Source organism: Calidris pugnax, unplaced genomic scaffold (genome assembly GCF_001431845.1).
Source record: "Calidris pugnax isolate Ruff unplaced genomic scaffold, ASM143184v1 scaffold178, whole genome shotgun sequence".
Taxonomy (NCBI): Eukaryota; Metazoa; Chordata; class Aves; order Charadriiformes; family Scolopacidae; genus Calidris; species Calidris pugnax.
Genome location: NW_015090986.1, coordinates 2,324,019 through 2,341,229, shown reverse-complemented (window position 1 = coordinate 2,341,229; position 17,211 = coordinate 2,324,019). Strand labels below are relative to the sequence as shown.

Here is a 17,211-nt window from a genome sequence, read left to right as displayed (position 1 = left end):
ACAGACAATAAAATGCCATGTGAAAAACATCAAATGTCCTTCTGCTGCTTTCACCATATGAGTAGAAACAAAAATATATTGAAATATGTATTTGATTTTTCAATTAACTTCTTTGCTGCATTCATCAAACCAATCGTCTCAGAATGAATAAGCAGTAAATGGAGAATTCATGTTTTCTTTCCAATACGTTTGGTTTCATAGGAAACTAAGAATACATGAAAACAGGCCAGAAATACACAGTGCTATGACACAACCATAGGACGGCAATTCTGGTAAAATGATTTTTTAGGACAAAAGAAGATTTTATAGTCATGCTTGAAAGCTCTTCCTTTGGCACTTAGCACAACTGTAAAACTATGTTATTTACCGATTTGTTTTTTCTGTTGCAACCTAACAGGCACATACATTTTCAGTTGAAGATGCAATTTACCCACCTTATACGTTCCTCACTCTCAAGCCCACAATACTCATCACTACATGAAAAATTTCCCTAAGCGTTTTCTTCACTGCAGTTCAGGCAGAGTGCTGGATTACTCATTTTTTTCTGTACTCTACATGTCAGTTGTTTCAAGTTAATTCATACCTCTATTATATTCATTGTCAGTTTTGACAATAATCTCTCATTTTCTCAGGTGAGTAATGGAAAAGTAACCTCAAGACTACGTGTGGGAACTACTAAGATGTACAGCATTTAAAAAGGAACCACCAGAAGCAGCATGGCTTCTATTAACAGCTAGCTCAGATTCAGTTAAAAAAACAACAACAACAACAAAAAAAAAACCAAAAAAACCCCCCAAAAACCAAACCAGACAACCATATCCAAAGAATTGACCCCAGACCCTCACATATGAAAAACATCCAAAAGTCATTTACAAGCAAGCAGCTAAAGAACAAATGTGCAAGAGTAAATTACTACAAACATGTAAGAGTAAATACCAATTGCATTAGCAAGAATGCAAACAACAAATACTTGTTAACTAGCCAAGGGTAAAAATATTCTTCAGTATTCTAAAAACAGCTGGCAAATTCCAGCGATAAGAGTAGCTCACCAGGATATTGTTTTGGTGTCAGCTCCAATTTATGTGACAACTGCATGGCGCCAGTGGTGGTATCTATTGTATAAACCTGCACGGAGCCGCTGTAAGAGATTACACATGCTTTAGACTAGAGATCATTTGGATTTCTCATCAGTTTCCAGACATTCATAAAAGCTGCTTTTTTTCTCACCAATACCAAATTTATCTAGAACAGGAACACTGTGTCAAGTAACACTCAAAGAACTTTATGAAAGAAATTTATAGGATACTTTGCAGAAGGCAGCGGAGGACCCAAAATACCAGTCCTGTAATAACCAATACACTAAGACTATTTCATTCATTCTGAATATACACATGCACACACAATCACATATATTTGTGGCTTTGAACTGCAAGACAATCCATGAGGGAAGTCAGCATTCACTCAGTGCTAATCAGGAACGTACTAAAGTATACCAAGATCAATGAATTATTGTAACTATTGCCGTTTCAGAGGCAAAACCCAACACCCTGCATTGTTAGTACAACCAAAAATACTTTTTCTTAAGAAGACAGTTGAAGACTGCCCAGCCAGATCTTTTGAAATGCTCTAAAACCCAGATAAAATAATTTTTAAAAAGCCACACTGTAAACCAGCTAAAGCAGTACCACACAGGAAGAACTGTCTTGAAGGAGCAGTAAGCAAAACATCGCAACTGAAAGCACTTTTGCAACATGTAATTTATAAAGATTCACAGTTATTCAAACAGACAACATTTTTCCTGACCAAATCAACACTTCACAGCTCATTTTCTCAGTTGGCTGCAAAATGCTGATTCTTGTCCAATATTATCACAATTAGCTGCTTAAAACTGACTTTATAATCCTGCTTTGAGATTAACTGGGACAGCAGCACTTTTCAATCCTCGCTACCGGCCCAGCCTTCTAACTTTTTTTTTTCCAGAGCTGAACAGCAAGCATCAGTTTCAACTGAAGTTCAAGCAAGCAATCATTTATTTCCTCTTCTCTCCTACCTGCTTAATAAAGCAGATGACACCATCTCTAGGAAGACTGACCATTTTCGTCTTTACAGCTCTTGCAAGACAACTTGCTAAGAAGAAACTAGTATTTAAGCTTTATAATGAAATAATTTCCCCCCCTTATTGAACCAGCCTCACAAAACTTACTTGGCACATCCAAATGCCATTAGCCTGTATTTGTTATTTACTGCCACACAAGTTCCATCAATCACATCTTGTGCCCAAACACCATGGAGCTGCTGTAAAGAAAAGAATTCATAGAATTGTTGGTTAAACACCGCTTTTATTCATGATAGTCAGCTTCTACCCATGTATGCCTTATTACAGATCTACCAGTGGGCCTTCACCACCTCAGGAAATTTCTACTGGAAATGGCAAGATTAACTGACATGGCTTAGATAAACAAAACCCCATGTATGTAAATCTGGTTTCATTGTTCCTAATAAAAACTACAGAAAGATGCCAGTATGTAAGGAAACTTTATTAGAGCTCTGAATAACCAAAGGAAATCAATACCTCTTAGGCAAGAATATCCCTGATACTGCATAAAAATCAGTAGCAAGGCTGAAGACAGAACAGGCAATTAAATACACATCTGCAACAGCTGAAATTGCAAATATTGTAAGTCTGTGAAGGAGTCTGGAACAGACTACGCAAATCCTTCTGTGTTTTCTGTGGTTAAAATAAAGAGATCTGACAACAAAATGTAATACAGCTCTTGGGCTGAATTACGGGTATGGAAACACCCAACTTGGAAAATATTCCTTTAGAACAAATTCTGAAGTATGCTTGCTGCTATGAGAAGAGTTCGACTTGATCACAGCTGAAAGCCAGAAGTAGTACCTATCATACTTTGCCATAGGAGAAACTACTTCTTATCACCCCACTTATAACTAGCAACAGGAAGTTGGTCAGGAGACAGAACTCAAAACTATAATGACACTTTGAAGCAATAAACAAAAATTAAGTCTACTATCAATTATGGTCTCCCATAGAGAGGTACTAGGCCTGAAACAATCTAGTTCAAATTATGTTCTCATGTCATCTCTTAAGCAGTTAATCTTATGTTATCTCTTAAGCAGTTGCTAAATTTTAATTTCTTTGCAGCTGAATAGAATTTGAAGTAGCAAGCTACAAGGAAAACACATTTATTGTACAGTGTATGCTAGAAATACTAAAGGAAATATACCTCAGCAGTGAATCTACTTGACATGGGTGTAATGAAACCAACTCTGCCATCATTGAAAACAACAGCAAAACCATCAAGCGTGGCACAGTATTCCATATCTCTGATGTAAACATCTTCAAAGCCCAAAAATGAACCTGCTGAGAAAACATCAGTAATTTAAAAATATGCCACCACAGTGATATTGCAAGCCAACCGACTTTTCAGTTGCTTGCTTATTACTTCACAGAAAAAAAACCTAATTTAAACAGACTATTTTGTTCACATTTACAAAAGGTACATTCTCATCTCTGCTTGAGAACAGAGATAATATTTTATATTAGACAGTATTTTGGCAGTAGTTAACTATCATAAGCAATGAAAAAATCCAAAACCTACCTCTAGAAGACTGCAGGTCCACAGAAAACGGAACTGTACATAGGTTGATGGCCTTCCTTCCATTGGTCATACCATCCCAGTGAACAAGGTGGAGAAATCCATCAGCAGTAGCAACAAGTAGATCCTCTAACATAGACTGCAAACTAACAAATGCAATTGTCATTCTCTGAAAAACTGCATCAATGTCACAGCAAAATCAATTAATGTAACAAAACCTATATCACTACCTCTTGTATAAGCAACTATGTTGAGAAGTTACATCAAATAAGTTACAAACTAAATGCCTAAGTCTTCTAGACATTAAAAGTACCAAGCTGGCAAAATATGGTATTTGTCTATTTTTCTCCAGGAATGAGAGTTTGTTGAGTAATTGTTTAACCTGTATATGAACTGCTGAAGGTTATTTTAATATTTTTGACTAAACATAAGACATGGCTGCCAAAAATCAATTACTCATCTTTTCTAGAAAAACTACCAATATTGCCTAAACTGTAAATAATCCACAATGCCTTCTAACCCATGGCCTAAACAGAAATTGAGACTTATCCTAAATCCTTCCCCAAACACCTCCAAAATTCTAAAAGCTACTGTTAATCTACTTCCATGCAGATAACAACCCACAGCTTCCCCAGGAAAGATTGTGCAGTATATACTGGATTTCTTCTAACTTCCATTTTCTCCCATGGGGCCTCTTCCCAAATTGCACTTTGTTACTTTTCCACCCCAACCCAACACCATACAGTTTCACCAACTTTTCACGCACACTTATTTAGCATGTTCAAAGCTTATTTACAGGGAAGGCAATCACCCACAAAAAAGGAAGAGATAAACAAAAAGTTTTTGCAGGACAAAAAGGGACCATCTGTGGGCTGCTGGAGAAATGTTGAAATGCAACATACAGTTTTGCTCTTAGGTACCTATATCTCCGTGAAATCTCTAATCCACACTTTTAGCCCAAGGACACGTTTATAGTAACATAATGTGCTGAACACACATGTACTATATACTTCTATGTGCTGAAAACATCAGTACACCCAAGCACAGAAGCACTTTTTCACCTCCTTAGACTTACTATTTTTAATTATTAGTCTTTACTGTTGATAAGTCTAAAAACTTACTAGAAGGTTTTTTCATGCAGTTTTCCCTTCACCTTTTAACAAGTAACTGCTATATACAGAGATGTGACATGATTAATGAGAATACCTTGTGATAGAAGCTTGCAAGTCCAGCACTTTCTTCATTTCTAGATTTAATGAAGGAGCACATTGTTCTTCCTTATAATGTGGGGTTCCCTTCAGATGTGGGCTTCCTCTAAAATAAAAGAGAAAGACTACAATTGAAACAAGCTGTCCCCCAAATGAGACTGGGTTATCCGATCTGCCATGTGTTTCATTAACCTTTTTTTTTTCCCCAAAAAAAATTAAAGCTGACCTACAATCATAAATATTGTAACACATAATCCAGCTCATCCAGACAGCACACTCTCAAGCAAGATGAAATGACTCTGGGTTACCAAGAATCAGTGTTACAACTGAATCTTGAAAGCAGTCAACTAAAACTGAGAGAAAAGGTTGTGTAATGTATAAATATTACTGTTACATACCCATAACACATCATATTAACATGCCTCTTGTAATCAACTGGGGTACATAACCAAGTATAAACATAGTGTTTCTGCACAGCACGAACTATTTAGCCAGAATGGGATCAACAAGGTTTAAAAGACATCTTTTGCTGGAAGAGAAATTTCAAGTCTCCACATGGGCTGGCTTCTTTAAACACATTCGTTAAAAACAGTTTGCAAGAATATTTGAATATTTTCAGTTTCGTGAGCTAGTTTCACCAAATCTGTTACCATCTGCAGTGTATCTTTTTCCACTGAGGCACTACCATCACGTCAGTGTTTTAATTAATTGCCTGTGATTACGTCAAATTCATCGATTCAAAAAGAAACCTCTCCTATGGGTGCAAGGAGGGCACAATCAAAAGTACACTGCATTCATATAGTCCACATCTGCATGAGTCAGCCTTGCTAGTTAAGCTACTTTGACCTTTAAACGAAGAATGTGCTCTGCTGACAGAAACAGGAAAGAATGTTTGGTCTGGGTTGCCACATCGGCATCTGCTACTCGTTGTAGCCAAACTTTAAGCAACTCACTTTTGCAGAAGAATTCAGAGAAATGGACGCATTTCAGCAACCAACCACCTGCATGTCAAAATAAGTATAATCACTTCTATTCACACAGTATCTCTTAATGTAACTAAGCCTGTGAGTAAAGTCTCTTAACACTCACAACTGAGAAAAACGTTCAACTACATCTGCAATCCAAGAAAACCCCAAGCATAGAAAGATTAGGAATGCCAGTCTGTTTTTTTTTTAAAGGTAGAATACAAGGTCTATGGGGAAATTTCAGATCTTGAGTTGAAGATCAAGGTGTATTTTTTTAAATCCCCAGGTTAATTCTCTGTTCTCTCTTAAGCATGTCATCAATTATATGCTTGTTCACAGAAAACAGAGCACTATACGGAGTACCAAAATGTCTTTCAGATGCTGAAAGCCCATGTAACTGTATCTCATTAATAACCTTTTACAGGAAGGGTAAAAAGGAAGGGTAAACATAAGTCTACCTTAAGGGCTTGCTGTCTTTTTCCAGACTCCTCAAAACTTTCCCCACATTAACATTCTGCTGTTTGGTTCTAACCTGACTACCCCAAAATGAAAGAGGAACCTATAAATACAGTGAATTGCTAAAATTCTTAGCATGAAATTTTAAGTTATTGTATAAATTTGATCTTCTCACAGGGGAAGAACTGGCTCTGGAAGTAACACTTTAACTGTGTTGGAAGAAAAAACTGTAAGCTCAAACTACGATGCAAGATGCAACAATGAGAACATGGAGAAGTGTATTTAAATCCTTCCCTTTCCCCCTCCCCACCCTCTGCAAAACAAACAAACAACAACAACGACAAAACAAAAAACTGCAACAAAACAACAAAGCTTAAGCATCATAAATTCAAGAAGAGGTTGCACCGTGCAAAAGCATAGTCAGCTAGTCTACCCTGAGCTGGGAGGAAGAATTTCCTTGGAGTTTGTTATCTGGGCTGGGGGGAGGTTCAGGGAGGAATCAGGACACCAGGCAGCTAATTTTTCCACCAGCACACTACTGCTCTTATGTCCTCCACTACACGAATAGCGGTTAGATACAGCATGATCCATAGACAAAACTCGTTCAGAAATATCATTACCAGATTTAGTCACTGCTAGCAGAAGCAACTAAGAAATATTTAGGAAGTTAATTACTGCAGAATCCAAGTACTTATGGACTTCTTCATTATTTCCGATTAAGGTATAATGCATCAACTTTTTTAGTCTGTTTTAAGTAAGTCTACAGTTTTTCAAAATAATGTTCACTGTTTTCCACTTATTACTGGAGAATTGCCACCTTACTGTCTGGGGTAATCACAGTAGTAGAGGTAGTAGAGTAGTAGACAATAGTTTAGAAAAAGTTCAGAGAGCTCTCTCTGTCAAAAAATATTATGCTTCAAAAAATAAATTAGTGTGGCTAATGGAAGATAGTGAATTAATTTTAAAAACCCAAACAAACAATGAACGAGCCAGTAGCATCCATTCCCACAGTCAAATCACGGCTGTTTGGGAAGTAATGGAGACATTTTACTGAAACAAATTATTAAAGATTCCAGACTTGTTCATCAGTAAATATTTTTAGAACAAATGACTGATAAAACCAGGGTAAAATATTTTGATACTACTTTGGGGTGATGATATTCTTAATTGTTGCTGCTAAAACAGTTTCTTCAGCAGTACTTTTTGGGGAAAAAAAACAAACCCCAACACCTTGATGTTTCAACTATTGAGAGCATTATACATGTGAGAAAAACAGGACAAACAATGTTTCTGAATGAATTTACACCACCAAGGACTGAGTTGTTCTCCTTGAAGGCACAAAAGCAAAAAAAAAAAAAAAAAAAAAAAAAAAAAAACAAAACAAAAAAAAAAAAAAAAACAAAAAAAAACCAAAAAAAAAAAAAAAACCACCACCAAACCCACAAAACACCAACAAACAACAACACACCACATCCACCACACCCACCCACAGCAGACATAAACCAACAATCTCGGGCACTAGAACATGCCCTGAAGTGCCATGTCTACACGTTTCTTAAATACCTCCAGGGATGGGGAATCCACCACCTCCCTAAAAAAAAAAAAAAAAAAAAAGACCAATCATTGTTGCATTACCACAATTACATAATGTTTATTAATTGCTTTAAAACGGTTCATGTGAAAACAGTTAATGAATTGTCTATACAGCTGAGGAATTAGATTTTTTTTATACCTGATTCAAAGAGCCTGCATCATCGCCTCTAAATACGTGATTCTTCACTCACAATTCACTGCCCGCCATGCTTTTTAGAAACACTTCTCAAACAAGTAAAACAAGTTACACTGTGAGCTTTCACTTCCACAGAACTAGCATCTTCTCACCCCTAAACCTGCATCCCTCCACCACACACTGCAGGCAGCCAGCAGCTGGAGTATGTCTGGCTGGATCCAGAACTACACACATACAGGTTGCCAAGAGCTGGACAAACAAGAATTCAGAGAGAGACTATGGAAACAACGGTAAAGAATGAGTAAGGGTTTAGAAAAGTAATTCTTAGTACAACTTTGTCTACTCAATTGAGAAATAACAGGTTTCTGTGGTTTGAGAAGAGAAATAGCTAGCTAGTATCTACTATTGAATTTAATCAACTATTCATGCAAAAAAGTTAAATAATTTACCATATTATTATTGCAGTTGCAAAGGTTTCTTGTCAACATTTTAAGCCTCCTGAACCACATCAAGGGCTAGCAAGTGCCACAATGGTTAATAAAAATTCTACAACTAATATAGTTTTAAAAACACGTTTTCCAACCAATGCCAAAAACAACTTATGGGGAAAACCACACCGATGAAGTTTAGCACAAGCTTAATTCCAAACAAAAATTATTTAGTAAGTTAACTAACTGTACACCTCATCAGTTACCCTTGCAGAGTTTAAAGTTCAAAACCTTTGTACATACTAATCTTAAGTCTCCTGAATCAGGAAAAAAATCTCCACTCATGAGGTAATTTATGGCACCTATAAACCATCTTTCTATAGAAGAGGAAAAAGCTTTGAAAAGCGCCAGAAAGACGAGGTCATGAATACAGTAAGCAAGCAGACATATATGCAATAATACAGCATTGTAAACCAGGATATAAATGCTAGCTTGTTCACGTGGCTACATTGCTTAGAAAACAACTTCAATTTTTAAAGCATTTTCAGGTAATTAAAACTCTACAGCATTGAGGTCTTATTCTAGATTTACAGAACTTCATATTACTTGCACTCCCAATGCAGGCTCCACTTGAGGGTATGCAGAAATTTGAGGCAAAAGAGTCTCCAATTACCATGTTTAGCTTATTAGCCATGTAAAGTTTTTTAGGTTTTGTCTTTTTTTAAAGGCAAAAATATCTTCACCGTTAAGTCACCGCATTCTGCCTCTTCAAGTGACAAATCTTAAGTCACTCTCCTTGCCAGAACTCTGAATAGAAATAACTAACAGTTCAGCACAGGAAAGCCTCTACTGTGATGGTGTTACACATCTCTTCACTGTGAAACAAAGGCGTATCTGTACAAATTCCTTTGGGACTCCCTCAAAAAAAACATATATATTATTGTACCTTTCCACAGCTTACAAAGCTACAAATTTGTTTGTATGCACTCCCACCTTTCTTAAGTGTATCACACAGGTAGAGATTAATTTTATTTTACTGTTCTATTATCTTTCCATACATACATTTTCTTCATGGTTTATCTTGTAATGACTTTGTACTTGTGCTCGCTGCAGGAAAGTATCCCAGAATGTGGGCTAATGGCCAATACTGATCTCTTCCAAGTCTGCTCTGAACTGGAGCAAAGTCTGTAAGAGCTGGAATGAAACTGCAGACTATTCTGGCTCAATTTAAAAAACAAAACCCAAAAAACAACCAAAAACACACAACAAAAAAAACCAACCAAAAAAACCCCAACAAAGGCCCCCACACAAATACTGTTTTTTTCCTGTTTTTAGTCGAACAAATCAAGCAGGATACTTAAGCTTTTCATTGAGCATGAATGTCTGTTCACTTCAAGAACAGACTAGCAATTTCTAGCCAAAAATATTTCCTTCTACAGAAGAACTTCAATTGATAGCATTCCTCAAATATCATAATTTGACAAAAAAAGCTATCAATTTACTCCAGCAAAAATTTAAAAATATTTAAAAAGCTTCCTTTTTTATATATATATAAATATACTCAGAATTCATGACAAAATGCTGTGCTTTGCTTGCAATATGAGTACTTGCTTTATCACATTAATCTAATAATAGATTTTACATAAAAAGTGCATAATGATGAACAGGTCAGTTCCTTAACCCTTACCATATCTACATAAGCATATTTTAAACTGATTAAACTTCTAAAGGTATACAATAGCCAGCATTCTCAAGTATTCATATATGCTCAATTTTGTAAGAGCTATGCCCTCAGATACTGATAGTGCAAACTTAAAAGATTTTGTGGGCTCCAGCTGCAAACATTGGTAATCTTGAATTCCAGCACTTTCATTAAAACACTAAATTTCAGAATACAAAGACCATTACAAAGGTTGCTATGAAAAGGAGGAAGTCATGCCAAATGGGCATTTTTAAACAGGAAATCAATTTTTCTAAACTCTGATTCTGTCTATTTTAAAATAAACAATAGCAAGGGGCAGGGGGAGTTCACTCAGTCTTGCTTTCCAAAATCTGGTTATTTAACACTGCTAGAAGATAAGTGGAGGCAGAGATTTTCACATTCAAACACGATGAGAGCTTAGCCTCAACTTACACTTCAGCTCCTCTACTAAACATACATTGATGAGGTTGGGACAGGAGAGAGAGACTTGGCCCTAAAAAAACCCACCATGCTGTGATTGGATACACTGCAATGCTCATTGAGTTATAAACAGCAAAAGTTTTTCTGTCACTTTCCATGCAGTTTTGGTTGTTGTTTTTTTTGTTTTGCTTTTTTTTACGTTGAGGCATTTTATTCAAGCTATACCAGCAAAAAACAGTTGCAAGTGTAATTACAATTTAGATAATAACTGTATGCTAGGATAGTTCTGTTAAGAGATCAAACACAGGCAAGTTCTTCTGGATCATCTTGCTCGACAGCCATATGTAGTAAAAACCTCTGTGTATTAAGAGCTATAAACTGGAAGGACTGTACTTTTTCTGCACAAACATCCTTCTCCCATATGGATGAACAAGGAGTAATTTTTATTTTCAGCAACTTTTTTTGTTCCTTTTCTTCAAATCAAAGGTATACCATTATCACGTAAATCTTAGAGCAGTTATTTAAAAAATAGCAACACCACACAAAGCTGTAACTTTACTGCAGCTACCAGTATCCCTATCTGGAAGATTGCAAAAAATAACTGAAGTCAAGAAAATTACTGTGTATCATATACCTTATCACCTACTCTTCTTATGTTCTTTTTACACTTACGGTAAAACATACACATTTAATTTAAATGACACGTAAGCTGACAGGAGAATTTAAACTCAACCTTTCTCAATGCTTTCACTTGTATGGGAACAAACCTAGCCACAAGCTCAACTTCAGGATACTAATTAAACTACCAAATCTTGCACCAGGATTTTGGCACAGCTGCAGACATTACTGGTGTGGTTCTCTCAGTGCACGACCACCTCATTATGTTGACCTGCACTGCTTAAAAATTCTGTTCAAACTGAAGTTGTATTAAGAGAGTTTTCCTATATTTCTGTAGTCACTACATCGAAATTTTATGTTTCTGTTAGAACTAGCCATTATTATTTAAAGAAAGGATACTAGAGAATAGGAATCATTCTGCTTAAAGAAACTTAGTAGATAGGGATAGTTCATCAACACCAAGGATAATGCATCATTTTAAGACGTTGAATAAGACTGAACTTTTAGGACCACTGACAGAAGTGTGCTCAGTAGCTTAAAAAAAAAAAGAAACAAACCAAAACCACAACTGATGATATTCTACAGCATCTCTTAACTATCTGCATGTTGTGGAAGTGTCCAAAGAGAAAAGCGGTATGACAAAAAAACCTTAACCTCAAATATGCAAAATGTGGAGACATATATTTGAAGCTGTTCTCCACCCATTTCACTGTTTTTACTGACTTGTTTCCAGCAGCTGTTCCGTCACACCACTAATACAAGGACAGCCTTACATCTTTACACTCCCTGCAATAATCACCGTCCTCCCATTTGCTTTGCCTAACGAAGGCAAATAACCATGTAAGACAGAGCTGGACAAGCTCATAATTAATATTCGCATGCGAGTTAAAATGTTGCAAGGAATTACTTTATCATGAATTATCATACAAGAATTATCATACAAGCATCGCGTAGCAGTTACTCCATGTTTTTTAACCTCCCAGTGCTGCCACTCAGGGCTACTTCAAGGTCACCATTCTCTAATGCCAGTCTTTTATTATATGCTGACTTGCAAGCTAAGCTACTGGAACTCCGGGGGAGGGATAAAGCAGGGAGGTGGGCCGGTTTAGTTTCCCCACCAGGTCAGCAAGCCGACTTTACTTAAGGCATAGCTGCACAATCACTGCTGCCAACACAGAGGAAGGAGCCAAGAACACACTGCCACAGTGGGAGAAAACAGTAAGATGCCCCCTTTCAAGCAAGGCAAGTCACATACGAGGCCTTTCACCACTTTTTAACGGCTTTAGAGTTAACAAAATCAACTTGGGATTGGTCAGTCCAGTAGAAATGAGATTCAAGCATTTACAGTGAAATAATGTCTTCGGAAAATGCCAAAAGAAAAAGTTAAAAGTTTCAATTCTAGGATTTTCATTTAGTTTGTGTGTTTGTTCGTGTTGGATTGTTTGTTTTTTTGTTTGGTTGGTTTTGGTTTTTTTCAGTATTTCATCTACAAACCAAACTAAGTGAAACTGCCTACAGGCAGTGCACTGTGTCCACACCAAAAAAAAAGAATCACAGAACAGTCTGAGTCGGAAGGCAACTTAAAGATCATCTAGTTCCAACCCCGCTGCCATAGGCAGGGACATTAGACACTAGTGTGGACACCTTCCACTAGACCAGGTTGCTCAAAGCCGCATCCAACCTGTCCTTGAACACTTCCAGGGATGGGGCATCCACAACTTGTTCAGGTGTCCACTGTCCAGTGTCACACCATCCTCATAGTGAAGAATTTCTAACCTAAACCTGACCTCTTTCAGTTTGAAACCATTACACCTCACCCTATCACTCCATTCCCTGATAAAGAGTCCCTCCCCATCTCTCCTGTAGATCCCTTTAGGTACTGGAAGGCTGCTGTAAAGTCTCCCATGATACTTCTCAAGGCTGAACAACCTCAACTCTCTCAGCCTGTCTTCATAGGAGAGGTGCTCCAGCCCTCTGAGCATCCTCATGGCCCTCCTCTGGACTCGCTCCAACAGGCCCATGTCTTTTCCTGTGGTGAGGACTCCAGAGCTGGATGCAGTACTCTAGATGGGGTCTCATAAGAGCAGAGTAGAGAGGCAGAATTGCCTCCTTCCACCTGCTGGCCACACTTCTTTTGATGTGGCCCAGGACACATTTGGCTTTCTGGGCTGTGAGCACACATTGCTGGTTCATCCCATTGTAATAGCTTACAGAATAATTTGACTTTGATCACAGCAGGCATAATTCACACAAAAATGCTTGTATCTTTCTTTTGATCTAGTATAACCAGAACAGTAATAATTTTATGTAGGCTTCCAAAATTGAGGGCTAAATATAGATAGACTAGTAATCCCAGTAAATTCTGTGAGATCATTCATCTTCTTAAAGTTAAGTACATGCATTAGTCTTAGGAGATTGTGCATAAACACCCTAGAAACAAACACTTTGTCTTATGCATCCATAGTGTCAACATTATACCCTTTGGGACTATACAAACATATCTTAAAATCTTGACCATTCAACACACAGCCAATTGAAAGCCTTTTTGATAAAAACATACTTTTAGGTCAACAATACAAATCAATTACCGATGCTTTATATAAAACTTAGACCAGTTAGTCATCGACTGCTTAACAGATATTTTCACATCCTCCTACATGTGGCATGTCTAAACAAATTTTACAAAGCTTCTTTTTTAAGTCTTACTGCATATTTTCTACCTATTTTCACATATTTTAAGATTTTGCCAATTAAAAAACCCCAAACTTTCCAAATAGAACAACATACCATAAACGATTGTTTAATCTTTTCCATTACGTGCATCTGAAGATATATTATCCCTTTATTTATTTCAACAGGTTACATGCTGCTTTTTTTTTCTGGTAACAGTCAGATGTGAAAAGCCAGTTTGAAAAATGCTACTCAGGTCTCACAAAAGGCAAGTAATATAATTTGTCTACATTAGTCTTTAAAATGTAGGCAAATTATATTAAAAGTTAAAAAAAAAAAGCAAAAAAAAAGTCTTTTTGAAAAATAGACAAGTGAGTTGCAATAGTAAATTCCATTTAATTCCAGAGCTTTGAGGGCTATTTCCGAGGCCAAAAGATGCATTATAGTAGTAATACACACAAAATTTTCCACTCAATTAAGCAAGAATTAATTTTGAAATAATTCACCACTTGCCAACTCATTTCTTCCTATAAGCCATTGTAAAGGAATAGAGATTTAATAAATGCTTGTGAAGACCTGATTTTATTATTTTTTTAATGTTCATTATTTAGCAGTTATGGTTTAAAAAACTCAAAGTGTTTTCCTCTTACGTGACACCATATGATATCCAATACTCCTCACAGATCTCCACTTGGAGACAACTACTGAATAACTTTAACTTGTTTTACAAATAATGAAAAAACCCTAAGTTGACTAGCATTATCAGAATGATGAAGTTATATCAAAATAATATAAAAAAATGTATCAAATATATCAAAAAAAGGAGTTTCTAGCCAACAATAAATCAAGAGTGGTTTTTCATTTGTTTGGACAAGTTGGATCCAATCAATGCCTATAGATTCTGTCTATCTAAACACACAGAGACACACATAAATACACATCTTGAGGTTTTAATTTGTCCTAAATATTTTCCAATTTTGCCAAATCCTATTAGAAGTCAACTGAGCTAACCAAAAATACATCCAACATATAGTCATATTTTAACACATAAAATGTATTGTCATTCACAGTAAGGAAAATAAGATGATAATGATACCATAAAACACTGCAGCTAAAATACTTGTATATTCTCGCTAAAAATGGTTCATATTCTTTCCAAAAATACTGATAACTTATTCTCGATTTGTTTCAAAATATCTCTACAGTATTACAAAGTTGAGGGGGGGAGAAGAATCTATTAAAAAATTACACGCTAACAGTTCCTAAGAAACATGACTTACCAACTGAGTTACTCAAAAGGAATTATTAAAGCTTGTTATAGATCATGAATTCAACAAATTACCTCAAATCATAAAATTAGATAATTGTAATCCTGCTGTTTAGTATTTTGAGAGTTTATAAGATAGACCCAAGTAATCTTACCAGTGCACAGCAAACCAATTAGACCAACTTCTCTGAACTGACTCTACCACACAGGAATGATGTTTCGTATACTCATCAAGTTTTAAAATATACTTTGGAAGGAAATACTTTTTATGATAAAATATGCCTAGGACTTATTTTTCTACACAGTGGGGATGCAAAGAAAGTTTAAAATACTTACTTGGGATACATTGGCTCATAAAGATACTTGTCTCTTGGTGATGGGATTTCAAAAAATAAGATGTATCCATTTGCAGTCTGAAAGAGAAACAGTTATAAGACATGTATCTAGTTTACCTGTACGAGTAAATTCTGTAACAACTCTTGTGATTTCTACACGTCATGTATTGAACACAAAAATAGGCTCGTATCAAGTTTTAGCTATATCAAAAAACTGCGTTGAAATTAGTTCTAGGTAAAATTCATACTAGCCCTTAAAGCCAACTAGATAGATTACTCAGTAGGTAGAAAAATGGAAAAACACCACTGTTGATGTATGTGTCCAGCAGAAATTTTCCTCCTGTTCATATAAATACATAAAACCAGACAGCTATATCAGATACTTAGAACCTGGGCACCTAATTCCTACGAACGAAGAGACCTGCTGCAGAGAGCATGGAGCAGAAGGTATCAAGCCTTCAGACCAAGACCTCCAGGTGTTTGAACACATATGGACACTACATAGGGCCAAGAAACTAGGCATTGCCTCTCAGTGTTGGTCATCCAGGTAGCTTTCAAAAAATCCTGATGTCAGAGTATCTTGAGGTACCACAACATCATTTCAAAATCTTCTGGTGTCTGAAAAAAATTCTACTACAATTTAATCCCAACTCATATTCTGGAAAGGTAGGACTCTTGTTAGCTTAGGTTATCAGTTCACAGGTGTCATGTTTTTCCCAAAAACATTTTGCTTTATCATGAAAGAAATTTGCGTTTCAGCTTTAAAGTCCAAGAAAAACAATTTTTCCCATACAAGAAGAGTATCTTTTTCATGCAAGAATAAAATTCGGACTGTAACAGTGAGCTTGAGGCAGACTGAAAATAAATGGAAGCTTTCATATGCACAGCAATATCACGTTCAGGTATTATGTGGTAAAGAAATGTCCTCATTTCTAACATCTTTACAGGTTCTTTCCATTACATCATTAAATATTTAACCTGTAAGTTATCTTATCCTGGAAGGAAAAGTAAAACAATACTGTGAAGTATCTTTATACTGATATTAAGGTACAAAGGGCCCTACTAAGCACTATTCAAACCACAAACTTGCTATTGTTACAGGCTGATTTCCAAACAGAACCTCAAATAACATAAGAGCTGGGTGAAATGTAGAAGCATTCAACTGTTTGTTTCCTGCAAATTGATCATATTGATTCACATAGGTTTCTGCATTGCTTTAGAAATGTGTGTTGCAATTAAACTTATTAAGTAATCATTGCTGTCATCCTTCCCTGATCATTCTCATCTCTGTCAGTCAGAAGTATAAAGTACTTTAAAAGGGATCTCATTACATAGCTTCTTGTATACTATCATGTTTAATAAAGCTCTGCCTTAACTACAGGAATGTACACTGAAGAGCAGTCTATATCCAAGGACTGCCTATAGCAAGGGAAGGACTGAAATGCCTTGTATATTTCTCTGTATTGAAACATCTTGACCCAATTCACAAGTTTAACAACTAGAATTAACTACCTTGGGTGTATGTACTAATCTAGGTAAGAAACAAAATATTTCCCAGTAACACTGGAAAAATTACAAGTGCAGCAATACGGGAGAATAAACTACAAAATAACAGGGAAAAAAATATCAGTTTAGAAAACGTGTCAACAGTTTAGCAACAGAAGATAGTAATAGAAAAAGAAGTTAGAATTGGTGGGAATGATGACAGAGTGAGAACTGGTTAAATTTGTTTAACTGCATACTATTGAAGCTACCTGAGATATTTTACGCAGCCTTATATGCTAGACAAAGTTTTG

The 17,211-nt window shown here is 36.2% G+C and overlaps 1 protein-coding gene across 4 annotated transcripts in view; it reads right to left on the bottom strand.

Moving 5' to 3' along the window:
- RIC1 (RIC1 homolog, RAB6A GEF complex partner 1) overlaps window positions 1–17,211 on the bottom strand; it is a 50,445-nt gene that overhangs the window by 17,888 nt on the left and 15,346 nt on the right. For 2 of the 4 annotated variants that reach the window (XM_014953930.1, XM_014953935.1), the window contains exons 3-8: window positions 15,417–15,493; window positions 4,824–4,931; window positions 3,621–3,763; window positions 3,246–3,382; window positions 2,204–2,295; window positions 1,050–1,138 (exon numbers count right to left, since the gene is read on the bottom strand). In XM_014953930.1, coding sequence (XP_014809416.1) covers window positions 1,050–1,138; window positions 2,204–2,295; window positions 3,246–3,382; window positions 3,621–3,763; window positions 4,824–4,931; window positions 15,417–15,493 — 646 coding nt within the window. The remainder of the gene's footprint in view (window positions 1–1,049; window positions 1,139–2,203; window positions 2,296–3,245; window positions 3,383–3,620; window positions 3,764–4,823; window positions 4,932–15,416; window positions 15,494–17,211) is intronic. The other 2 variants (XM_014953934.1, XM_014953933.1) reach the window with 2 other exon arrangements.